General features: G+C 38.2%; 3 protein-coding genes and 1 long non-coding RNA gene across 5 annotated transcripts in view; 3 read left to right on the top strand and 1 right to left on the bottom strand.

Annotated features, from left to right (window-relative positions):
• Nucleotides 1-829: 829 nt before the first annotated feature.
• Nucleotides 830-26,946, bottom strand: part of LOC124152018 — a 34,690-nt gene continuing 8,573 nt past the window's right edge. The window contains exons 1-2 of one of the 2 annotated variants that reach the window (XR_006863445.2): nt 21,230-21,690; nt 830-1,430 (exon numbers count right to left, since the gene is read on the bottom strand). This is a non-coding gene — a long non-coding RNA (uncharacterized LOC124152018). Of the gene's footprint in view, nt 1,431-21,229; nt 21,691-26,946 lie in introns of those variants that run through there. The other variant, XR_006863446.2, reaches the window with a different exon arrangement.
• Nucleotides 1,424-5,721, top strand: LOC124152014. Its single transcript, XM_046524729.2, has 4 exons — nt 1,424-1,641; nt 3,169-3,327; nt 3,638-3,895; nt 4,167-5,721. Exons 1-4 carry the CDS (start codon nt 1,449-1,451, stop codon nt 4,274-4,276), a joined length of 720 nt encoding a protein of 239 aa, XP_046380685.2. The 5' UTR covers nt 1,424-1,448; the 3' UTR covers nt 4,277-5,721.
• LOC124152016 lies at nt 7,869-10,611 on the top strand. Its single transcript, XM_046524732.2, has 4 exons — nt 7,869-8,600; nt 8,848-8,886; nt 9,150-9,386; nt 9,856-10,611. Exons 1-4 carry the CDS (start codon nt 8,417-8,419, stop codon nt 9,957-9,959), a joined length of 564 nt encoding a protein of 187 aa, XP_046380688.2. The 5' UTR covers nt 7,869-8,416; the 3' UTR covers nt 9,960-10,611.
• Nucleotides 15,866-20,152, top strand: LOC124152017. The gene is made up of 3 exons (XM_046524733.2): nt 15,866-16,608; nt 17,824-18,111; nt 18,781-20,152. The coding sequence occupies exons 1-3, from the start codon at nt 16,419-16,421 to the stop codon at nt 18,864-18,866; spliced, it is 564 nt and encodes a 187-aa protein (XP_046380689.2). The 5' UTR covers nt 15,866-16,418; the 3' UTR covers nt 18,867-20,152.

Raw genomic sequence — 26,946 nt, 5'->3', positions numbered from 1 at the left:
ATTCATAGCGTCAATACGCGAGGCACATGGATATGGATTAACTTACAACAAACATTACTTTTATTCCTTGAGTGATACATTATGTATGTTTTTCTCACAACTTTTCTTTCACCCTTGCAATTGCAAGTAACTGTAAAACATTCGCTATAATAACCTTATGTAAAGCATGTTTGTTTATACCGAATATCGATTAGACATTTGTTCACATTTGCAATGTTTCTATGTTAAATTGGCATTGGAAAATAATCGTGAAAGTATTGTCAGATTTCAGGCTAATGGATTATACTAGATACAGCAAACTCCAACATCCAGAAATGTCATTTCGCTATATCCGATGTTTGTTATTCTTCAAAACTGTTTCGACTCACTGGGGATTACAAACGATTTCTATGTGAAATGCTCACTTAACATTAGCGTTGTGGTCTCATAGAGCAATATTCAACACTTGGGACGTTATGGCCGCTGATATTAGTGTGTTTTGACAATTGTAAGATTCTGTCAATCTCGTTTTCATAAACAGTCTGTGAGTTACACACATGAATTTGAATCTTTATATGCCACTGATTTCAGTGATGCATCCGCTCAATTCAAGTTAAAGTTCCTGTCAAGGAAGTATTTGGAGACGTTCACTACTCTGAGTAGTGAACGTCTCCAAATACTTCCTTTGACTCACCACAGTAAAACTAGGATGGTCTGATATTCCTTGTACACACTGTTTTATTTCGAATAGTTCAACTAAGCAAATAGAACAGATAATACCCTCATGTCGAGGAGGGGTGGGGGTAGTGTGCAGCCTGGGATTTTTTTAAAGAAAATATTTTGGCCCAGCCAGTGTTTCAAAGTGTTGAAAGTGACAGCCTACCCAAATAAATGTTGCAAGATGTCTCTTAACACACATACACACACACACAAATGGTGGGTCTCTATCAGCATAATAGCGCGCCATGTACCGTGTTGCTACAGATTAAAATATGCGGGGAACTATACACACAATAATACCGGAATGATAAATACATTTAACCTTATGAAATCAAACTTGGCATATTGCTGAAGTAACCAGGCAGATATTATATTGAATCTTGGGCGTTGTGTCTAAATACCGTTTGTCCCGAATTCAGATAACTCGAACATCGTCGATGATCACCATGGCGTCCTCCAACAATAAATATAAAAAAAAGCAAAATAGTTGAAATTACTCCACGTATATAACGAGAGTATTGAAACCGATGCTCATGATAAGCCAAAAGCCCATTTGTCATCTGTTGTCGGTAGTGGTTACAGATCCGTGTTTACAGTGGTACCTACATGCAATCAAGCAGGCGCGTGATTCATCGATCTCACCGCTCGCTTAGTGGCGCGTTAGGTTCACTTCAGCCGGCGGTCGCGAGCTGATAGGACGTGTATATTACTGCTCCCGCTGAGAGGTGAATCTGTAAGAAGAAACAAACATGTGTTTACACCGTGTTACATGTAGGATTCTAACGTTTATTATAGCATTAGCTGCCACGGTCAGTGTGTTCGGAGACTGTCCACCTGGCAAGTATTTGGACACAGGTACAACTCGATGTGATGATTGTGCGGATATCTGTGAACATGCGGATATACAAGGAACTGGGAAGGACTGTCAACGATTATGTCCAGGTAAGACTCACCACAGTTGTACTTAGATGTGTCACTGAAAAGTATATGTGACTGCCTCCGTGGTCTTGTGGTAGAGCGTCCGCCCGGGGTTTCGATATATATATATATATATATATGTATGTATGTGTGTGTGTGTGTGTGTGTGTGTGTGTGTGTGTGTGTGTGTGTGTACATCACGTCGCTATATTAGTGTAATAATATTTGACGCGACGTTATACCCCATTTCACCTCACCTCTGAGTATGTGTTGCTGCTGAAAAAGAAATACGTGACAGGAACTCTTAATGTTGATTTGGCTTATTTACATTTCAAATTCTTATATATTGATAACCGCCTCCGTGTCGTACTGGATAAAGTGTCTGCCTTGAGAGCGGAAGGTCTGTGGTTCGATTCACGGCCGCGTCATACCAGACGTTAACAGAAGGTACATGTTGTTCTCTTGTCTGGCTCTCGGCATTAATGGGATAAATAACAAGGACTGATCGGTAAAGGGTCAGTAAACTGTGCCTCAGTTGGGGTTTCAATGTTTAACTCGGTGGCTAGAACTATAAAACCGACATTAGAACGAAATAGTATAAGCACACACACACACACACTCTCTCTCTCTCTCTCTCTCTCTCACACACACACACACACACACAAACACGCGCACGCACGTATTTGTGAACGTCTTTATGAAAGTGCAATCAACTTGAAAGCGTCGCTAAACCCTATTTCACTTCACAGCCTTATGTAATGATACATGTTTTTCACTTTTCCACTGAACACCAAAAACAGGCAGTCGTAAATTAAATTCAAACTTAAATGTCACTGTAGCCTGATTTATAAACATGAACATAAAAGTCAAACAAAAAGATCATATATTCCCATCTTTCCGTATTACATGATATCACAAGAACGATTCTATACTCTGTTTATTCATGGGAGAGTCCTATTTCATACAGAATCTTTAAATACTGTTTTGTTTTCACTACACTTCTATGACACCTAACAGGGAGAAACATGAAATCACAAAAGCTCGAATGAATATTAAATATATTGAATAAATGACACAAATACAACCGTAATATAAGTGTCATTTCCAGTTTACATCCAGGTATATGTAGGTCGTTTATCTATACGACAAAGATGTGTATCCTTGCCTACACCTCGAAACAGTACCAGTTTTGTATCAACAAGGCGAAGAAGATTACGTTATGTGTAAACATCATGAACATATAAAATTGGTTCAGGAGTCATCAGCCCCGTAGAAGAATCAAAAGTCAAAAGAATAATATATGATCAATATACATGTATAAACATGCTTTTGGAGGATACACAAAAAGGCTTCATCAGATAACATATCAATAAAAGCAAAACACTAAATCAATAACCCCTTAAACAAGCACAGATTAAAAGGAATTTTCTCTTTCAATTTGTCGTCATGGCAAATGGTATGTGGTGATCTCATTAATTGGTAATTAGAAATTGCAAAATAATGATTTTACTTTTTACATGAAATATAAGTACTGAAACACTTCTGTTTCAGGATATGAGCAGGATTGGCCAACGACCACTGCGGTGCCCGAGTGTTCTTCAGGCCAGTATTATGACAAGGCTATATCACAGAGTGACTACTGCAGTGTCATATGTGATAACCACGCCATTCAGGGGACAACAGCTCAGTGCAAGGAGAAATGCCCCAAATGTGAGTGTCAATTATCACAATCTGTGATATTCACCATCAAAGTGTCATAAACTTAAACCGTGACTTTAACATCTATTCGTAACGTGCCCTTTACATATTTATTGAGGCATATGTAATGTAGATATTTTATCTGTTGATATTGCATTGGGATAGATTGTGTTAACCACACTCACAATGACATTATTTTACCTTCATGAATGAATGACAAATGATATTAAGCAACATCGATTTATCCTTGCAGTATGTGGTGATCAGTTTTTGATTAGCAACAGAATAATCCTCATAAATCATTGGTGATGGTTTATTTCAGACTTTGAGCCGAAAGACATCCAAGGCCAACAACTGTCATCAGAAAACATCGCAGTTATAACTGTATGTTGTCTACTTGGCCTGTGCCTCATCTTGGTCAGTGTGTATGGCCTCATAGTGTGTTTCTGTGAACATCGCCTTCCGTCCAGACTACAGAGGTGTCTCCCCTGCCTTGTAGGTGGCTACAAGAAACCAGTAGAGTGCACTGAGAGTCATACCGACAGCCCTGGATCGTCCTCATTGACCTCCCTTAGTAGTTGTAAGTGTGTGTTAAGTCACGTGATGTAATGACCATGTTCGAATAGGACTGGTTTGCTATATCAGGATATACATACAAAATTGGGCACATTGCCCGTAACAGCCACAGTTGCCATCATCCTTGGCACTTAAGCTCATAGTTGGGTCCTCCAAACTTATTTTATATGTATCGTCCACAGGAATAACTAGAGGGATTAATTAATCATTTATATGTATTGTATGTGTATAATACTCTCTTAACTATATGTGTGTTATGATATCGTTTCTTTTAGACGAAGGACCGACTCCAGGAAGCGTAACAATTCAAATGCCAGCTCCCGAGGTCGGCTTGACAGACCTCCAGTATCAGCGTCAATCATCAGGAGATGCAAGATATGCCTAACTCACCCTGACACTGTGTCCCACACACCCTTACGTCTGTAATGTGATAGCAAAGTCAAAGTCGTCCAGGCCAAGGCCAAACAGATGAAGAATGTAAGAGAAGCTGGATAGCTTTACAAAGATGTTACCTGCCATTCGGCGAAGGAAGTTGATCTCTGTGGAAGGAAGGAGATGTTACTTAATACAGGTCAAACTCAGTCTGCCGACGTGAGCCCACCTGCATGATACATAGCACAAGAAGGATCGTCTATGTGATACACAGTTACTTGCTCATTCTACAGATAGATTTCACTTACAAAAATACCCCTCAGAGAAGGATGATACCTCTGTGACACGTGGACCCAAGAACTGTATTTCCATCAGCTGAACTGTGTTAGTTGTAAATATTCATTACATATCCAAAGTAAATTGAGAAAAGGGCCCAGGCATAATACAGTAAACTACAGTTATAACGAACACGGTTATAACGAACTGACGGATATAACGAACTTACTTTTTTGGTCCCGACTATTTGCTGTAGTTATGTTGTATATATGCTTATAACGAACTACGGTTATAACGAACTAAAATTAGTAGTCCCTTTGAGTTCGTTATAACCGTACTTTACTGTACATAAATTAATATCTGATTTAATTGCCTTAGATAGGCATTTAGGAGTTGGCAGTTTATAAAGTTGAAATTGATGCATCTTGTGTTTCTATTAATTAAATAGAGTCAATTTAAGATCTCAGATATCATACAAAAACTGCAGTCATTTGTTGCATTCATGGCCTATGGAAGGGTTCTATGGTGCTACATCATGTGTCAAGGCAACTGGTGAAGCATTTGGGGAGTGCCATTATTGCCTTTACCTTCTATGGCCCAGTTAATGTTTCCAAGTCGTACAGCATTGTTGGTGAGAACATAAACCTGCCGAGGGCAGTTAAAAGAACATTTAATGTGTGAATCCGATATACTTGAGGAATTACATTGTTATGTATGTTTTTAAGTTAGGTCCTTGTTTGGTGGAATAGTATTGTCCAACCACATGTTGTCTTTGTCATTCTATCAGCACATGTATGTGTAACTTTATGTCATTTGTGTTCATTGTTAGGAGAATGCATGTTTTCATGAGTAAACTATGTATAGTGTTCTTCATGATCGTTATTCATGATATGTCATATTAAGTTTCATTTCGACTTCCCCATAATTCTGAAACAAAACAGTCAACCAAGTGACTACACTGCCTACACATTTTGGTCACTGTCTCTGTAATAACATACACATGTACAATGTGATATACTTGTTTGTAATGTGTTTATGTATTGCCATGTACATTATATTAAATACTTGTAACTTTCCATTCCAGTCACATGTGTGTAAACATTGAACATTTACCTGTAAATAGTGAGTAAGTGAGTGAGTGAGTACTTGTTGTGTTACGTCAATGTCGGCATATTATTCGATATTAAGTTTTGGAGTCTGATATATGTTTCTGTGTATATGATGTACATAAAATAAATTTTATTTACTACCTAGGTTACGTTCTATCTTGGCTATTTAATTAGTACTCATCGGGTCATTCAGGTAATTTTTATCTCTCCACAGTTAGTGAGTAGAGGTGAACAACGTTTTTCATACCATTCCACCCATATGGTGGCGGGAAACATCAAGAATGAGTTTCACACAGCTGAACCGGATCTTTAGTGTGACTAGTGCACGATGTAACAACTAGGCTACCCCACCAACATTATACACAGTATAACATAATGAATCATGACAAAATAATGAATGCATGATTTCTTTTGTGCTAAAGTACAAACGTACACTGTTCTTCTGAAGATGTAGAAAAACACAAATATACTGACAGAGTGTTTCAGTAAATTCCAGTTCCAACCCACAAGACGAGGAGTCTTCTTATTGCTCTCAAGTATGTTAATGTAACATTTATTGAATCAGATATCTTAAGGTTTAGTTGTGATTATTATAAGTTCAATCAGAAATGATTAAATTGAGCTCGTAACATCTGTACATCAGCATATTTCAGTCCTAGAATATTGTGTTTACCTTAAGCAATTGATATAGCCCATACCGTTCCCTCTTTCCAAATCGTGAATAAATGTAAACCTTTGCATAATTATGCAAAAGATCCTGCTTGACTAACAACCACGATGTCATACGATGTTCTTGGGGATTTCCCAGTAGGAGTAGGCGGGCGTGTGGGTGTGGAATGATCCCCACATCTTGCATAAGGACGTTTTCCAGCATATACCAGGTTAGTGTTGTATTTTGAACTCTCTTCTGATCGGTTGCTCCGGATCCTGCATGGGGATAATCAAGGATGGGCCAGATTCTGCCTTTGGTTACCTTTTTGTCCTTGGTGACCCCTGGGACGGCTTGTCAAATGTAACCCTGGAAGGTACTGTGACACTGCTACTGGACACTGCTGAGTCATTTGTTACCATACTGAGATTCAAGGCACTGTACATGAGTGTAGTGAAAAGAGTCCTGGTGAGTTACATTTCACAACGTGATCAACATCGAGACCATAATGAGGTGAGGTAAGGTGAAATGGGGTTAAACGTCGCGTTCAAGATTATTGCACTTTTATAGCGACGTGCATGCACGTGTGTGTGTGTGGCTGTTTGTACTAGTCCGTACTGATGCCGATTTATAGTGCTAGCACACTGAGATACCATGCCGCAGTTTTAACATGAATACCCTACTCAGACACAGTATACTGACTCCGAGCCGACCAGTCCTTGTTTTAGCCCCTTAATGCCGAGCGCCAGACAGAGTAACAACAAGTACCATCTTTTAACGTCTTTTGGTATGACGCGGCCGGGGATCGAACCCCGGACCTTCCGCTCTCCGGGCGGACGCTCTACTAGACCACGGAGGCGGTCACACAATGACGTGTATTGAAGTGTATGTAATGAGTTGGTTTGACTTGAATACCTGTGACAGAGTCGAACAATGTCAGGTGAAATAAGGGTTTCCTTAAAATGATGTCCCATTCAGGTTATATATCACGGAACCTATAAAAACTGTATCGGCTTAAAGAAATAAATCTTTATATGTTTTCTTTATGTGGAATCAGTCATAATTCATTATCATGAACTTTATAATATCGTAAACACTCATTAGTCATATATTTATATAGTGATAGACCTGGAAGGAATCTGTCGGAATCATGAACTAACATCGCCTTTACATAACTATGATAGCAGCGAGCCTGGTAACTGAACTTAATGATGTTTATACATAAATATAGGAATAATAAAAATAAAGGAATCTGTTGGAACCCTGTACGTCGAATCACGAGCAGTGTTTGGAAAATTAAAACTACATCAATCTGGGCATTCGATGCAATGATGGACAAGCAAGGAATCTATTGAGTCTGTTGAAGTAACGGTTAAGGACCGACAATTGTATTATTGAGGGTGGGAGATCCGAACAGTGTACATGCCCGGGAATTACATTTGATCAAATAAATAAATGAAAGCAGAGATTCTTAACATGTTGGCATAAACTATCTCTGTCACACAGTGGTTAAAATATTATGCATATCTCAAGGAAGAAAGAGGAATCTATGAACAGGTCAAAACCAAACATACCTTAAATTGCTTGTCACTCGAGGGTATTTATGTTTAGGTTTACTGGCAATGAACCCTATACCAGTACATGGATAAACATATAAGCGACAAAATCATTTCCGTATTCATAAGGAATCACTGTTAAAAGTCCATTGTACGGTTATGACTATATCACGAGCATGACTCAATATCATCTATATTCACCTGACTCCATACATTTGTGCATCTATTCAGCCGAAAAACAACTTCCTAATGCTACCACCTGAGCCCGAGGAAATGTGTGAATGAATCAATTACAACCCACAACCCCCTAATGCTGCTTCTCAACAAACCTCATTTGTCAATACATCAGGAAAGCGCTCACCTATACATAACTACGTTAGCAGCGAGACTGGTAACTGAAGTAAATGATATACATAAATATGATTGGTTCAGAATGATGTCATATAGGATTAGCCAATCGCGAAAGGCCATTTTAATACGTCATATCGCACTCTATGAATAGCCTATTTCCCACGAATTCATTTTGACGCTTCAACTCAGTGTACAATGTCCTACAACCAGACATGTGCCGGCTAGTACTGTCAGGGCTTCTGTGGTGTATTTGTGCCGGTCTCGCCTATGGCTCGGGGGAGTGTCCCCAAGGAACGTACCGGGATTTCGGCTCTGGACACTGTGACCCGTGTTCTGATATATGCGAGTATATGAAGATAAAGAGAACTGAAGAGGACTGCCGGAAAAACTGTCCCGGTATGTATGTTTATATGTAGTTAATGCTGTGATGAGTTATATCAATACGGTTTAGTCTTAATACTTTGAAATTCCCTGAAGTGTATAACTATCATCGATGTGAACTATATCTTTTTCATAGTTACTTACCATTCAGGCAGTACACATTCTTAACCCTACAATGATATTATTATCGTGTTGCGGTTGACATGTAATAAAGGGTTCAATACAGGCGACCTTATGCATGGATACAATCACTTCTTTACAGATGACTTCCGACTGAACTTCGCTAGTAATTCAGAAAAAGGTATGTGCACTTTTCGTGGCTTTTAAAGTTGACAATTTTTACACTTACCATATAATAGGTGGACAATGTACAGATGTCATATAATGTTTCCTATAGTTATGCATGACCTTGATTGTTGGGTTTATAGGTATATTAATCGGATTTGTACAATATACATCGTTTCTCATCAATGTCAGATGTTCTTAATAAGAATAAAAAGAATATTAAGGTAGTAATATATGATACAAGATGATTGAAATGTTGTCATTTTATTTGGCAAATAGACAATAAAGTTGGCACCAAGAAGACGACAGACAAAGAGGGAAGCATTCTTCCTGCAGTGCTTTCTGTGTTAGCAGCGGTGGTCGTGGTCAGTGTGGTGCTGGCGCTTGTCGTTTATCGTCGTGTTTATGTCAGCCCTAGACACAGACCTATACAACCAGCAAATGAAACCCTGGTAGAGCTCCCTTCCATTCCATGCACTGAAGAATCCGTCAGTGACTTCCATGAAGTTCCTATAGGTAATACTTATGTGCTGTTATTAATCTATTATTTAACTCACACTCATAACATATCATCTTATAACTGTACATGTATGCCGTTTTTATAACACGCAATCATGGCATTGGTATTGTCTATTGTGGTTTTATGTTCTAAAGGTGACACATAATTGATATATATCACTAATTTTTATGTGCACACGTCTGCGTATATTTATAACATACTGGCAACTGCTGCGACACCCTTCTATAAAGGGGCGGTCGGGTAGCCTGGTGGTGAAAGCGTTCGCTCGTCACACCGAAGACCCGGGTTCGAGTCCCGACATAGGTAAAATGTGTGAAGCCTATTTCTGGTGTTCCCCGCCGTGATATTGCTGGAATATTGCTAAAAGCGGCCTAAAACCATACTCACTCACCCTTGTACATACATATCTTGTACCTTGGAATAAACATTAATGACATTCACCATATACAATAATATTGTTTTCAGAAGAACAACCACTACCAACTGAAGAGGAAAATAAGTTTCCCATGGCATTCTCTGATCTCCCCTTCAGTGCCAGACATGCCAGTAACCTGCACGGATCTTACTGAGCCAGCTGGTTTAACTACTGGGGTATTGGCATTATGCCACCTTTGTTTAATTCGGGGCAGAGAAAATCCCATGCCTGTCCCAGGAGCCGACAAATGATCCGGAGTTTTCTTGAGGGGACCTTGGCGTTAAGCGTTAATGTTCAATGCGTGGAGATCAGAAAGATTACACATCTAGAAACAACTATATCCAGTTGTCTTGCTTTACAGAGTTAATGTGGAACATCAAAGGACGAGATATTTTCGATACTAACGCGAGATCATATGCTGTAGAATAGCACACGAATATTGAAACAGGAAGTGTGCTCCCTTCACGCCTCTCTAGAAAGTCTGTAGAATGAGGAAGTGGGTGACCCAAAATGACTTCATGACATGTTCAGCAAGTGTCCTAACGTGTAGTCGGGTGGTCCGGTATGAGCTGACACTACATATTTTACAGAGGCAGATCTAGAGGCAGAGCTCAATTGAATGTATGTATACAAGAGTGTGTCAAATTGAGCAAACCACTCAGGAATATATCACGACACTGCCACTGTTATTTTTGTATATTCATGTTTGAATGTATTTAGATGTCAACATGAACACGTATGGCGAACGAAAGAAGTCTCTTAACCGAATGTGTGTGAAGGATATTAAAATGAAATGTATAATTTGAGTTCACGTTCTTTCTGTGTTCCTTGGGTTGAGTTTTTGTATATGAACATGATTAATAACTGGATAATTCAAAGTAAGAATGATATGTATAGTTACACGTATGATTTGTCTTGTCGTGATAGCTGGATCCTTTTGTTTGCCTCAACAAATTATTCGCCATCTCCTAACCGAATGTTTTACCATTTCTTTCTCCATTTCTTTCTCCATTTTTTTTCACAGACATTATTCCCGAATTGTTTGAGAGGCATTACTTAGAGTGAGTATGGTTTTACGCCGCTTTCAGTAATATTCCAGCAATATCACGGCGGGGGACACCAGAAATGGGCTTCACACATTGTACCCATGTCGGGAATCGAACCCGGATCTTTGGCGTGACGAGCGAACGCTTTAACCACTAGGCTACCCGACCGCCCCTGCATTACTTAGAAGTTGACGGATGACAAAGTAGACACAATTTATGGATAACAACTTCTTTAATATCTTTAATCCTGTACTATGTACCTCATTCAGTCTTGCTTGACAACGATATAAGATCTATACCGAAACGTCGCCTTTACAGTATTAAAGAAGTTGTTATCCATAAATTGTGTCTACGACATTATTCTCGTGATATCATTAGACGCAAATCTGAATTTATCTGCCATACAATCACAACATATAATATCATGCTAGATTAATGTTCCATGAGATCACGATTGCTAGATCAGGAGACACCTGGAGAAACGTACATCACAGCAAGAGATATCTTCACAGGGCGACAGTGAGATAAACATGTATATAGCATCACAACTGTAAATACACCGACGGGATCTCATTGTCTATATTTGTACTATATGCAATGACATTGAACCGGTTTGTTTTCTTTATTTCCTGTTCTCACTTGTTTTGTAATGTCTATTATGATATGACAAAGTTAATAGTTGTTTATTGTTATTTGTATTGCTCTATAACAGTCATAATTATAGATCTGTTACAGACAGTATCGACACAACGCAGTGTAGTAATACGGATCAAAAACCACATTATCAAATATTGACTTTAAAATGCTATACGGCCCTAATTAGAATACAGTGTCGTCTTTAGCCTTTCTGTGAGTGAGTGAGTGAGTGAGTGAGTGAGTGAGTGAGTGAAGAGTCCGGCAATATCAAGGCGAAGAACACCAGAAATAATTTTAATAAAATACACCCACGTGCGGAATCAAACCCGGGCCTTCGGTGTGACGAGATAGACTATTGGACTACTCGACCGTCCCAAAGTAAAAGACATCGTTGTGAATGGGTTCTGTGTTTTTACTCCAAGTGTTATGATGAAGATGACAATGCCAGGACAAACAGCAGTACTATATATGTTAAATGGTTTAGTCAACATTAAATGAATGAACTTAGAGAAATAGTCTCTTGGCATAGGTTGATTGCAGTCTCAAACTGTATGTTGACGTATTATACAATGAGCAGTGGCCAGCTGTAGGATGGTAAGAGTTTAACAATTATGGTACACGTCTTTCATATCATTTCTCAACATAAAATTACGTTTATGTCAGTGTCACGTTTGTCAAAACTTCCATTACTTAAGACAAACATGAGAAACTTTGATTCAGTTTATTTATATGAGTAATGCCAATTTCTAAGCATATTCAACATTGGTAGATGGTGAGTGTTATTCAAATATGAAAATGTTTATTATTTATAATTTTATACAGTATTTATTTTTATTCACAACATTGTTAAGCTCTCTTGGATTTCAACAATAAAAGGTATATCTTTTAATTTGATAATTTGCTTTTTGTTCATATAATCAAAGAAGCAAAACACGACCTTTGATAATATGTATTAATTTATGATGAGTTCAATAATATTAGATTCAATAGTGTTGGAATCAACAAAAACCTTTTAGTAGGTGAGGTGAGGGATGACTTTCAGCTATAATGTGTGAAACTACTAAATTTTAATTATAATCCAAATGAGATTTTAACCATTAAATTTTAAACATTAATCATTCATCTTTCAAATTTCATGCATTTTACAAACGTTAGCACCTGGTCATTTAACTCCCTAAAGGGGTTACGCATAAATAATAAAATATTAGCTTTTGCAATTTTTACAGCCGAAGAGGTAAGGCGATCATAATGCATCAAACAAATGAAAACTACTTAGAGTCATATAATCCGCACAAGGCTTCAACGTTTTGGATCAAAACTCACTTACTCATTCACTCAACTTTCTCAGCTTTGTCGCTTTATTCTTACAATAAACAAATACCGCGCGAATGTTGCTGTATTTTATCACATTGCTATGTGAGACCTACATATTCATCGTGTGTGTCTTCCCTTTGCATCTTGGAGGGTAGGTGCAATAGGCCTGGACCCGTAATGCCCATGTGTATATATGTAGAAATTGACGAACAGTAACAGCTCAGAATGCGTGGTTCCGGGATAACGGAAGCCACAGTACTCGAATTAATCCTGATCGTCCAGGTTGCTGTTTGAAATACATGGAGCAGTCTAGTGGTTTTAAATGAATAAACTACTACACAGAAGTATTTACAACCTTCATTGATACAGGACAACGAGACGATAATTGTCTTTTCTTGGCAAATAACATGTTTATTACATCGAGTGACTTACGAAGTCGATATGTTTATGAGTGGCACAGCTTTGCAGGTCACGAGTTGAGATTATAAACAGTATATTTGACAAGAAAAAACAAATGTTCTATATATATGTTCTTGGATGATTTTCAGGATCTTACTCTGAAAACTCATAGTGTCCTTAGGGTATATTATCATCCCCGCCACGAAGGCTTTATGGGGCTCTATTGTATAGTTAATGTTCACTACTATATGCACAAACCTTTTAATGTGCCTCATGGCAGGGGATAGTGATAACGCTGTTTTCTTGTTTAGTGTAATTTCAGTCTGAAATACAGATCAATTACATATTTGGAGATAAATATAGCATATTATCACAAACGTATAGTAACACCTGTTATCCGTGCCCAACTGTCTTTGTGGGCAGACCCATTCTCTATTTATGTTGCTGAATACGTCAGTTGTGTGGCAGTCACAACAGCAGCGTTTACTTGTGAGTCAGAGATCATGGACTTACATAGATTTAGCATGCCCAAGGGGTAAAGGTTGCCACAAGATAGAGATAAAGTTTTACAAATACTACCAAGGAGATCGTCCTTGACGTATGTCATTATAAAAACAAGACATCCGCTTCAATCCTCCAGGTAGGATGTAGAGATAGGCGTCCACACATAAAGTTGTATTTAATGCCTCACATGACACGTTTGAAGCAATATCCAGTGCCCGTTTTTACATTGTAACACGAGATCTACCCTCATACCGATACCCCTCTCGTAGCTATACCCCTCTCATACCTATACCCCTCTCATACATATACCCCTCTCATACATATACCCCTCTCATACATATACCCCTCTCATACATATACGTATACCCCTCTCATACATATACCACTTGTGTAACGTGGATATAAATTAACCCCGGTATAAACAACTTCAACTCACAAATGGGAAAGTACTGTCACTTGGATGCCCGCATGCATGTAGAAGCCATATTCCTAATGTACATGAACTGCCTGTGTAAATGCAATACTGTTGCTCAGTGTTACAATGTTCGTATAAACCTGCATCTGTGGCTATCGCTTACCGTGTTAAACCAGTGCTATCTAGTATCGTAAGTGAAGAACAGAAGGGCATTTTACCTGGTATATGTGTTCGAGAGGTTACGAGACAAGTGATTTAATGGCTTACGCTTAAACACAACAAATTCCAGTTTTTATGTTTAATATAAATAGATTTTGAAAAGTCTTTTAATTCTATGAATTGGAAATTCATTCAGAACATACTAAAACATTTTGGACGGTCACTTCGAAATTGGATACAATTTCTCTATCATAATTCAGAGTCGTGTGTAGTGGTAAATGGGTTTTCAACATTTTTCTTCACATTAGTAAGGACTGTCGGTAAGGACCTAATTTGCACTGAAGTTTTAACAAAATTATTAAAGAGCAACATCCGGATTGAGCATTTGTTAGCCAGATTTGCTGATGAAACCACACTGACGTTAGACGGGGCTGACATAGATAAAAAAGAGATAACTATTCTTCAGTTAAGGGAGATTTTCTTGTTTCAAATATCATTGAGCAACGTTTTTCAACCATTCATACCGCTGCACAATGTCTTAATTACAAAGCGACAAAACCATATTCCATACCAATAAGAAATCTCTGCTGTGTGTAAGCAGGGTGAGTGAATGCCGTTTAACGCCGCAGTTAACATATTCCAGCCAAACACCGTGGCGTCTTAAAAAAACGAGCGGGTGGTGAATAGCATGAGCAACGTCAATCCCTGACGTAAAGACACTCCCTCAGACATTCGATGTAACCATTCGGCCCTCATTCTAGTTGCATGGGTATCACCACGGGTGTGACCAGCAGAGGTACTGGTATATGGAATATGTAAATATGTACCTCAAGAATAATTATGCCAATATGACAAATGATTTATCCACATATTCTGGAGTCCCAAAAGAATTGCATGATATAGTGATTGAATGTTATATTCTAGTGAAATGAAATATATTTTAGTTGAAATCTTGTACACTATCAGTATGACATTCACCGCTGGTAAGATTATAATCTTTTAAGTTTTTAAATATCCCAGTGATTATCTAGTGTTATCTGTATTCCACAGACCGGGATACCCCTCTCATTTGCAATCAAAGAACTAAAACCACATATTACTATTTTGTCGCTAATACAAAAGCTACTATACTGTCAAAGACAAGTCCTGTAAACAAGTGTGGTAATTTTGGTGACGTGGAAAACTGATGAAGATAGACTTAAATTATGAAGTTAGAAAATATTTCACCACATCTTATGTAAGGCAGAAATTAAAATTAAACTTGAATCTGTTTAAATTCTTGAAGCCATGCTTTTTGTATTAAGACTGCTGGGGCAAAAAATTCAGACATATTGATAAATTGCAAATTTATACCTCCAATAAAAAATAGGTGATGTGCTGCTAAACATAAAGCAACATGGACAAAAAATGTTCACAGTTATTTTGCCTCATTAACTGAGCAACATCCATCTGGTTGATTTATATCAACTATATTAACATGGATTTTAGACAGGCAACATTAGTTTGTATAATATATAACCGTAAGGCCAGAGAATAATTAGTTTCGATCATCTGCCAAAACAGATTCCATTGGTCGTAAAAGGCAGCATAGCGTTAAGAATTATTCGTCACACATACAATCAATAAAACAAATAAAAGATCAATTACTTAGCTATTTAAACAACATGTTTACATGTTTGTTAAATAATTGTAATTCATCTGAAGATGATCATACTGCATATCTTATAACATGACCTTGGCCGTTATAGAAATGTACATGTGGGGCCTGTAACCTCAATCTGTGACATTCATGATGTTCAACTAACTTATACAAATACAATAGAAAATACAATAGAAAAAAACTGTTTCATTTCCCTGTTGCCGTAAATTTCCTGCTACGATTATCAATCTTCTCACCTATGTAGATATAAAACAAAAAGTTACATTACTTCCTATTCTGGAGTACCATTGCAACAAAACAGGGCAAATCACACAACAATACGCGGACACTCCTTTACATATGGCGCGTAAGCATGTCAATACATGTCTGTTAGAACCTCCTGAGCCAACATCTGTCATCAGCCAATCACCGTTTAGATATCATAGGTGACTCACACATTCGTGGCTGCAACTTCGGAACCAGTTCCTCTTGGAATTTGTCATGATGGCGATGACATCCCCGAGTTCCTTTGCTTGTTTCGCACTCATTTTGGTGTTTGTGGAGGGGAGGGGCAGGTGTCCCCCTGGGACATACTGGGACAACGCCGTGGGAAAGTGTGATCAGTGTTCCAGTATCTGTGACTCCATGGAACAACAAGGGACGGTCAAATCATGTCAGAGTAATTGCCCAGGTTTGTGTAAAAAATATTAAGTATATATTTTATAATTTAACTATTCATATGAATTTGTATTCCCTGGCAGGTGAGTGTGGAACAGTTTTTCCAATTCAATTTTCATTCATTTCTCTTGAAGCCACCGGGAGGACCACGTGTTTTCAAGCTGTCAAAACATGGCCTCCTTTTAAACGAGAACTGCCCTGTGCTTTGTCGTGTATGTTAATAGATGGTATTATTATTCAGTTCATTAGTAAACAGGAAGATGGAACTATTTATCCCATTCAAACTGCATTCATTGCGCCAGGAGTATACTAAGAAAGTATAGAAACATTGGCGAGCTTCCAAAAATAGAACTGACAAATTACGATCTCGGCCAACTCGGCCCTTTCCGCTATCCAATAGCGGCGGTCGTTATATCCCGCCCGCTTGTACCCCTGCTTCAATGTAGCATAAGCGCAGTCCACCCAACTATATAGGAAGGTTGATATCGCGCCGGAATGGAGCGTTACACGTCAAGGGAAATAACTCGTGCAACACTGTTTTCTGAAAGATTTTCGAAATGTTTCTTATTTAATACCACTACTATTGAAAGGAAATGCCCAACTTCTCTAGAAAGTATGTTGGTACAGAATATACGTTTGTATTAATGCAATTGCGTTTTAAAAACGAAAAGAATATATTTAATGACTTGTTTCATTCTCTTGATGTACATACATGTTCGTTATTTCAATGTGTTGTCGGTTGTTTTATATTCATCCCATACAACTGGAAATCTATTATTATCGTAATTCATAAATTAGCTAGTTTTATGCTGATACAAATACAAAAGCTACATCCACAAATCTTTATTTGGCATGCTGTTTATGATACTCCAGTAGTCCAAACTTGCCCTAAACCTATACTACTATCACTACTTATCACACGCGTAAATTGGTTTAATCCCTATTTGGGATTCCGGGGAAGAATAGTCCCCCAGTTGAGTATTATTAACAACTGGTTAGCCTTACAGACTCAACTATTGGTGAGAGCCGATTCCGAGGGTAAAACCAAAGTCTTTCGTTATTTCTTCACAAATCTTTGCACAGATATCAATCAATTTGAAAAGGCGATTCCCTTTTATTTTGGAAGGATTCATTTTCCGATTCATGATTCAATATAATTTCTCTCTTGGGTAACTGTAAATATCAATTCTTAATTCATATACTATTTTAGTTATCTTTTGTATTACAGGTTACACGTCTTCCCAAAATGTCCTTCCCAATCCTGAAAAGATTACACTTATCGAGGACAAGGAAACTAACCCATCCAGTGGCGTTGCGATTGGTGTCTCAGCGACTGTTTTCATCATCATCAGTATTGGTATAGCAGTATTTTTACTCCGTCGCTGTAGACGCAGTGGTGGTCCAGTTCATACCACTACTCCACACGCGCCTGAACAAGAGCCATCTCTATCATACGTGGACTCAATCATCATAGCTCAAATTGAGGACAAATCAAAACCATTGATCTCCACCGGACGTACGTATGCGATAAATAATTATGTTCTCTCTTCAAGACTACTACATATTGTATTCTGCCTGCTGTTCAGCATCAGTTTGATTGTGTGTGTGTGTGTGTGTGTGTGTGTGTGTGTGTGAGAGAGAGAGAGAGAGAGAGAGAGAGAGAGAGAGAGAGAGAGAGAGAGTTGCAGATGCTACCAATAGGGCAGGACTTGCTTACCCTGTTGTCATCACTGACTTTCAGTGATCCATTCACATCATTTTCACCGCTGCTTTGCCTTTTACGCCCAATGGCACCTGTTTCGGTGGATAATCGAAACTGGTTATTCTCTGGCATTGACGTTTTATATTTAACTTTTATCACAGTTCAAAAACATTCCCATGTGGTCATATGCATCCTATCACGAACATTTTCGAAGAGTTTTCTGGTTGATTCTGTACAAGAAGGGTTTAATGTACCCTTACATATTACCCCGAGAGGAGAGAGACGTTATGATACCAGTTACTGGTTTATCTGTCCCAGATTGTCAACAGGCTTCTATGGCATGGCTGGAATATTGCTTACAGCGGCGTTAAATGACACACAGACTATCAGTAAAGCAGTTGTAATCTTAAAATACTGTCGTACATTATAACTGATATCTACCCAATTGCCAAAGTGTTTTTAACATATGTTTCATTTGTTTAGACGCATGTGAGGACAGACCTGAGCAAGACCATCCAGTTCACCATCCAGACATTCCAACCCGCGTTACATCCGTCAGTGAAGTGTAGCTGACTAATGTTCTTCCTCGAACTGATTAGGTTGACAAGACCCTTGAGCAAGCCTTGGATGGGTACTGAGTTACATTTTGGCGTGAAAAACCCAAAGTGTGCTGCAGGTGTTCAACTTTTATCACTTTGGTAAAACCCATTGTGTTGACTATTGTGCAGACAAGGATGCCAAGGATCGATTCCTGGGCGAATCGGGACATTTCAAACCAACAACAAAATAGGGCACTGACACGCTTAAGGGGCGCAGGTCTGTACAGTGGATTGCGGCGAGGGGCTGACCGCTTTGACATTAATACAAACCATTTCCATAATCGTGAGACATCTCTGCAAATAAAAGCAGGGTACGCTGTTCGATTCCGACCATATCATTGCAATTTGTTTATGAATCACATCAATTAGTGGTGATACCAGGTGTAACGGTGAACGACGTGTACTGCCCCACCAGTGACACCCTTCATTAACACAAGTGTTCAAGTGTTCAACTGAACAAACACGGGAACATAATGTTATAAGTTAAATCAGGGACCTGCTTTGTCCATGTTGGTCCCTGTCGTAATAACCTGCTCGACTGTACCTCAAACTGTGGACACCAAAGGCCGGAGCTCCTCCTTACAATTTGTGACCCGGACAATTGTGTCATTGCTTCCAACCCCGGTTGTCTAGTCCAAATCGATTTATCACACACCGACTTAGCACAACCGACTGCCAAGTAACATTAACTTTGTATCGATATGCTCCGAGTGTGAATCACTAGCCATTCATTGTGGTATTAATATGATGAAATGTGGTGCCAAAGTAAGATTAGAGTTCTATTGTTTGTTATTTTGTTACATGTTTTTTTGTATATAACATGAATTTGAAATTACATGAATGTACGTCTATTGATGTATATAGAGACATAACATGATCGCTAAGCTGTTTGTATATGTGTGGATGTTCACTTCTCAAAGTATTTTAGTCACTTTGTTATACATGGCTGAGTTGGACACCTTCATCTGCATATCTCAGGATGACAAGGATCTCTCGGCGACACACTGTCAGTGCTCTCATCGTGTGTTTTGTGACCGAGAAATAAATATTCGTGTTCTTCTTGATGACATCATTACAGTGAATAAGTCGATAAAACTTTCGTCACATCAGCCACATGGCCTCACTTATCGTGACTGGTATTAGCTCAGGGCATCACCTTCGATTTCTAATGTCAAAATGCTCAGTTTTGACTTGTTGTTATGATATAAATATGTTATATATACAGGTTCCTTGAAAATAAAATTCATTAAATTCAAGTCAGTTTATGTTATATTGCAAATATAATTAAGTTTAATATGAAAGTGGATGAACTGTAGTTAGATAAAGAATAGTCATGTGAAACTTCCATATACACTTATGATAGCCTCCGTCACGTGTCAGTCTCACTTGAGATATCTGCGCGGCATGACGTGGCTCTTACAGTGTTGATAACCGTTGCCAGTAGATATACCAGTTACTGCCCTTCACTCCTACTTTGACCCAGTGACTGAAAGATGTCCCCAAGGTTGTGTATATGTGAGGACATGGCAGTCACGGAGGCACACGAAGTATGTCGACTTTTCTACCAATATACGCCCATGCCAAGTTTATGAAAGGATGTATATTACGATTTCTGTAAAATAAGTTGAATGATGCACAAGAAGCAATGGATTAGCTTTATAAATGTCTTGTGAATGACATCTCCTGTAAAATGATGCACATGTATTTGATTGAATATGAGTATATACCATAGGTTATATATACCATGCAACCATAGCCTTACAACTGATATTTTCCGATACAAATAATAAGTATCCCAGAGTCCGATTGCAAACAACATGGCGGTCAAACTGTATGACGTCACATTACAGTGTATATCATGAATATTCATGAAGGTATTGCATATTGAGTTAAAACTAGTTTCTGCAGCTGGTTCAACTAAACTTGGCAACATGACGGTATGGAGTACGTTGCTTGTCTGAATGAACTATCAAAAGCTTGAACGTTAACCTATTTCCAGCCAAGTTCAAAATAGAACAATTTAAGCTGCATTGTGTATGTTAGCAGGTGCATTTCTAAAAAATGTTAAAGTTCTTAAAGTATATCTTAGACATACCTTGAAATATATACAACATGACCAGTGTTACACAGAGCTCGAGCTCACAAGGAGGATTGATGTTCGAAACATAGACAATCTTCCTAGTAACCAACAACCTTGTACAGTCAACGCTTTATACTTAAGCTGCCACGTACGCATATATGCATACATGCATTTTGTTTACATTTCGTGCAGTAACAAGGAGTCACAACTAAAATGTCATAAAAACTGCATGACATAGCTATAGTGTACTTACGAGGATGGACACTGATCCGGCGGTGGACAGTCTGCGTTGTATAAGTATCCGCCCCTAACGCCATTTTGTTAGCTGAAAGTAGGCCAGTCTACCCGGGACATAGTGTGCGCTGTCAGATAATATGCCCGGGACCAGTGTACCAAATACAGCTATGGCCGACTGTACTTTGCCCTGTTCCAAGGCTGCACCGAATGTTAAGTCCATGGATGAATGGTATTTCTCTTCTTGTAATAGGCAGGTCTAGATAAGCCGACAGTGTATCTCAGGACGACAGTCTTTTATGGGGACAACTTGTTCTTATTTTATATAATATCATGTGGGAATTATGATTTAAACGAATAATCATTTTCTTAGTGACTTGTGAAACTCTATAGTGAGAGGTGAGTCAATCGACGCAGTAATTCAGTATCGCTACGCTGGGAAGCTATACGCTTACAGCAAATGTGATTGCATCTGTTGTATGGGGGACGGTCGGGTAGCCTAGTGGTTAAAGCGTTCGTTCGTCACGCCGAAGACCCGGGTTCGATTCCCGACATGGGTACAATGTGTGAAGCCCATTTCTGGTGTCCCCCGCCGTGATACTGCTGGAGTATTGCTAAAAGCAGAGTAAAACCATACTCACTGACTGACTGTTGTATGTATAGCTCAGCAATACAAACATCATATATTCCCTGATTTTGAGGTTTTAAGGACCAAATGGTAAAATAATCCCAAGTTGATGCGCCTTTAAGGCATCTGTGAGTTGAAGTATCTGCTTGTTGCTACCCTGCCTGGCTAAGGACTAGTACAAGCAGCCACACATACACACGTGTATGCACGTCGCAATATAGGTGCAATAATCTTAGACGCGAGGTTAAATTCCATTTCGCCTCACCTCACCTTTATTGGAGCCTTTGGTAAAGAACTTGACTCGGTTGATAACACCCATTGAGAACGCATAAATCTGATTCTGACATTTGTGCTACAGGTACTTAGCTAGATTGTCGTTCATTAAAGAACACTGTTGTGGCTTCCTTGAAGCAGATGCCCAAATGCCCAGATGGGCGTAAAAGACAATATAGCGGTGAAAATATATGAATGAATCTGAAAATTAGTGATGACACCAGGGGTTCGCGAAAAGGGTAAGCATGTCCTGCCTCACTGGCAGTATCTGCCACTCACGCACACGCACAATTAAACTGATGCTTAAGAGCAGGCAGGATACAATATGTTGTAGTAAAATCAGTGATGACACCAAGTGTTCGCGAAAAGGGTAAGCATGTCCTGCCTTACCGGCAGTATCTGCCACTCACGCACGCACAATCAAACTGATGCTGAACAGCAGGCAGGATACAATATGTAGTAGTAAAATTAGTGATGACACCAGGTGTTCGCGAAAAGGGTAAGCATGTCCAGCCTTACCGGCAGTATCTGCCACTCACGCACGCACAATCAAACTGATGCTGAACAGCAGGCAGGATACAATATGTAGTAGTAAAATTAGTGATGACACCAGGTGTTCGCGAAAAGGGTAAGCATGTCCTGCCTTACCGGCAGTATCTGCCACTCACGCGCACGCACAATTAAACTGATGCTTAAGAGCAGGCAGGATACAATATGTTGTAGTAAAATCAGTGATGACACCAGGTGTTCGCGGAAAGGGAATGCATGTCCTGCCCCATCGGTATCGTTTTTGAAACACAGTTAAAATTGAGAGGGGGTTTACTTAGCCGACAATTTACTTGATTTATGTTGATTAAACAATCCCTTTACCTCATACATATGCAAACTGACACTATATACTTTATAAAAAACCTGTTTCCTTTCGTCTCAGTTGCCTAAACAAATACAAACGTAGTTTAATGTAAGAAATCCATTAATAATTTGAGCGTCATATACACATTTACATGTCTGACTGAAACTTTTCCTTACCAAGACTTTTGTGGCCGACAGTTTTCTTTTTCCCCATTTAGTTCGTATTGTCTTTTCATAAACATCAAAGATCTTCCCTAACAAATAAAAATTATGATATTATGACACCAGCTATATCCATTATTTCCTAATGAATAAAATACACTTAGCTGGACAACTTCTTCCCTTTATGCCTGTATGTAATTCTTATCTTATCCTTTAGAATCAGGAAGTATCAGTCAACCAGCTAAGACAAATCTCCCTTCCTTTATAGAGTCCTTACCTCGTTGCCCGTTACAACAAGGAAGTACCAGGATCGCTGCCACATGTGTCTCCCTGTCCCCAATTTTATGATTATCGATACTCTATACATGTATACCTCTTACATTGGGAAAGTAGCAACATTTTTTTTATTTGTTTCCATATGAATACAACGCATTTACAACAGTATTCAAAATATATATTTCAATATTTAACAAGTTGATATTTGCTGAGTTAACACCATCCACATATTCAGAATAGCTTGTTGAGGAACAGAGCATCAACACACTTAGAATATTCAATATTCACAATGTGAGTAACTATGAACCCACCGATGATGCCAAGGTACCGCATACATTCAACAGTTATATTCACATATATATTGTGTTGCACAACATATCACAGGGTAGCTGCAGGGTATCTTGTGGAAACCAGTTACCTACAGTAAACATTACGATGGGCTATTGTTTCGCTTCTGTCTCGAATGAGTATCATATTCTCTTTGGACAACAAGTAGTGATTCAAGACTGTCCTCAGAGTTGTAATTCAAACTTACCATCTAAGGTCATAATGATTATAGTTTCTTCATTGTTTAATGAACACATAAAAAAAAAATAAGTTGAAGAAATATCTCAATTTTCCATCAACTACATTTTAAAAAAGCGGCAAAACCCTTTCCATATTCGATAGGCATATCTGCTAAAAGTCGATTGTATGATTCCTACTACATCATAAGCATGTGTTTATGAATCACTTTCAAATAGTGATGATACCAGGTGTTCGCGAAAAGGTGAGCGTATCCCGCTCCACTGGTGTCATCCGTCAGAAACACATGCAAAGGCACGTCAATTGTTCACCTTAAAAAACACGGGGGAAATTGGAAATGTCCTCCACATGTCTGCCATAAAACGTTTTAAAAGCAACCGTGATTAGTAACAGTGTGATGTCAGTTTTCACACGTGTTTTGATGAACATTTGTCAGCTCTCACCGCCTCTGTGTCGAAGGTGTGTGTGCATCCTTTGTAACGTCAGTGTGGTGGGTCAAATTTTGAATTCTGAACTTCATACAATACTGAATATATCGGACAAATCAAATGTCCTAATGTCCTCTTATTCATTCACCCCTGGAAAACTATGTAAGTGTGTATTAAAGAAAGCTCCTTCCTATGATTGTACAATTCAAAATGTCAACGCCACAGATTTATCAGTCTTTTTCCTACCCAACCGTACTTCCTTTCAATTCGCATTAATAGCTGTTGTCCAGGTGGGATCTTGGGTCACCATGACACCTCGCCATGGTGTTGCATCTCCAGGGTGTGTTTCGGCAATGACATGAATTTAAATTATTATCACTTCGCATTTTTTAATGCAATAACTTATAATAATCTCGAAACAATTTTATTAATAAATAAACTTTATTATTCTCATTATTCTCTGGCGTCCACGTTTTACTATAAATGTTAATATAATGGCAGTTGTTTAGAACTATGTAGCACTTACTGTCTATGTTTCCATTCTATTCTCATGTGCTTGGATAATTAATGACAATGCGAGTGTTAGGCTTTTTGTATAGTGTCTGGAAACAATGCACTATTGTAAATAAATTAATTACTTTTTACTCTTTTATGATCAACAAACTCGATAATGTGGGTGATTATATGACACCACTCATACTCTTGCCACCCCAGTTTAATATTATAGTCAATTAAATATTTTATTACACTATAAATGTCTCCCCTTTTCAATTTTCTAATGCTAATGTTTAACAATAAGCTAGCCTTGCCTATTTTTATTATCTATACAGGTCAGGTTTTGATTATATTTAATTGTGATGCAGTCACGGACTAATGACATCTGGTCATGTGTTTATTTCATAAGACATGTCATTCCCCCACACGTCTGTAAAAATGAGAAGGCGGATGTGTTATTGATATATTATTTTATATTGACAGATTTTGACTTTGGGTATATTACAAACTGAAAGATGAATTCCTTCTTTCGTATGGTTGCTCGAGGGTCACTGCCATTATACCTATTCTCATAATGATTATAACATATTTAAAAGAAGGGTAAATGAGCCTACACATGTACCTATAGAATAATGGACGCCATGTGTACTTATATACACATGAACAAGAACAATGTTGTTATATTCAATGTTTTATTTGTTCCTATATTCTTATTTAAAACAGTCACAGAGGCCACCTTACTGGGAAACCTGTTAGGATATTCTCATTTGCAATAAAACGCTTAGTTGAAAATGCAACGGAAGCTGTGTTTGTAATATAAAAGAAAGCATGAAATATTAACTTGCCTTCTATTTCTTTCTTTTTTAAATTCTATGTTACCAGCATTTGGCACAATGATTGTCCCTATTTTAATGTATGGCTCGGAAATTTGTGATATTGAAAAAGACATACCTTATTGAAAGAGTACATTCAACATTTCTGAAAATCGCAGTTAATTAGCCTTCATTAGTCAACACCAATGTCATGCTCTTTGGTGCATTTGAAGGAGAACCACTGCATATTAAAATGTGTTTATGAAGTATCATATCAACAAATAAGGCTATCCAAAATTACCAAACACTTTATTGAAGTTATTCAATTTCCTTAGACCCCATAATGCTGATTCTCCCATGTCATTTTGCAAAGTATATCTTCTTGATCCAAGAGAGCATTCTTGTAAGTATTGTACGTTTTGTATGAATTGAATGATTCATGATTAATGTATTACGAGACTGCCTTCAGACGAGCATGTGAGAATAAAATATCAAAGAAGGTGAACAGAGTGAAAATAGTGATGGAAACTGATGTTTACTATGTCTGGCCAGGGTGATTGCGTAACACCGAAACCCCGTCAACAAGGATCGTTATTCATGCTGTGACAAAACGTAGATTGTATCAATGGCCCGAACGTTGTGGAGTTCTTTCTTTAGTACAAGGTGATTAACAGCACACCCCATTCTGATAAGGAGAGTTAATTCCGTCTTTTTTTCAAAAATAAGAAATGTCGTTGACAATTTTTCTGCAACTATTAATGCAACGTGGAATTGAATCCCCAGCTACTTAAGCCTGATGTAGAAATCAAAAGAATGAAACAAAATCTTGTTGTTGAAGGTATAGATAACAGATTAAAATATAATTATTTGTATTGAATATTTTGAAGACTACTTTTAGTAGTCTTTATTTGACCATATTTATTCCATCAATAATACCCATGCTCACGTCTCAACTTCCGCTCAGATACAAATATCACCAATAGCCGCTTTTTGCCATGTTTCAACACGTGATTACAATCTCTATCATTATTCACAATCTGACGGCCGGAATGAATCAATGTGTTCTGATGCATTTACTTAACAACTTTTCTGTCACATTTGCGTAAAACCTAGATAAAGGAAGTACATTAAATACTGAACTTCAATCAGTATTCACATCCGGGTTGTATTTTAGGGTTATTTATGTCACGTTTCTTTTAAGCCTCATTTATAAAATACTATATATGAAACTATACCCGGTGTATCAGAGTGAATGATTGAGGCATTGTTTTCAGCTATTCTTTTC

This window comes from Haliotis rufescens, unplaced genomic scaffold (genome assembly GCF_023055435.1).
Source record: "Haliotis rufescens isolate VD_foot unplaced genomic scaffold, xgHalRufe1.0.p SCAF_11, whole genome shotgun sequence".
Classification (NCBI taxonomy): domain Eukaryota; kingdom Metazoa; phylum Mollusca; class Gastropoda; order Lepetellida; family Haliotidae; genus Haliotis; species Haliotis rufescens.
Note: the sequence above shows the minus strand (reverse complement) of the source record. Positions and strands in the feature narration are given on the sequence as shown.

Bases quoted from the DNA above. Each gene is read 5' to 3' on its own strand.
- LOC124152017 (XM_046524733.2), top strand. From the start codon at position 16,419: ATGATGGCGATGACATCCCCGAGTTCCTTTGCTTGTTTCGCACTCATT. The intron at 16,609-17,823 runs GTTTGTGTAAAA...TTTGTATTACAG, and splicing joins ATGTCAGAGTAATTGCCCAG to GTTACACGTCTTCCCAAAAT. The intron at 18,112-18,780 runs GTACGTATGCGA...TCATTTGTTTAG, and splicing joins ACCATTGATCTCCACCGGAC to ACGCATGTGAGGACAGACCT.
- LOC124152014 (XM_046524729.2), top strand. From the start codon at position 1,449: ATGTGTTTACACCGTGTTACATGTAGGATTCTAACGTTTATTATAGCA. The intron at 3,328-3,637 runs GTGAGTGTCAAT...GGTTTATTTCAG, and splicing joins CAAGGAGAAATGCCCCAAAT to ACTTTGAGCCGAAAGACATC. The intron at 3,896-4,166 runs GTAAGTGTGTGT...CGTTTCTTTTAG, and splicing joins ATTGACCTCCCTTAGTAGTT to ACGAAGGACCGACTCCAGGA.
- LOC124152016 (XM_046524732.2), top strand. From the start codon at position 8,417: ATGTGCCGGCTAGTACTGTCAGGGCTTCTGTGGTGTATTTGTGCCGGT. The intron at 8,887-9,149 runs GTATGTGCACTT...TTTGGCAAATAG, and splicing joins CGCTAGTAATTCAGAAAAAG to ACAATAAAGTTGGCACCAAG. The intron at 9,387-9,855 runs GTAATACTTATG...TATTGTTTTCAG, and splicing joins CTTCCATGAAGTTCCTATAG to AAGAACAACCACTACCAACT.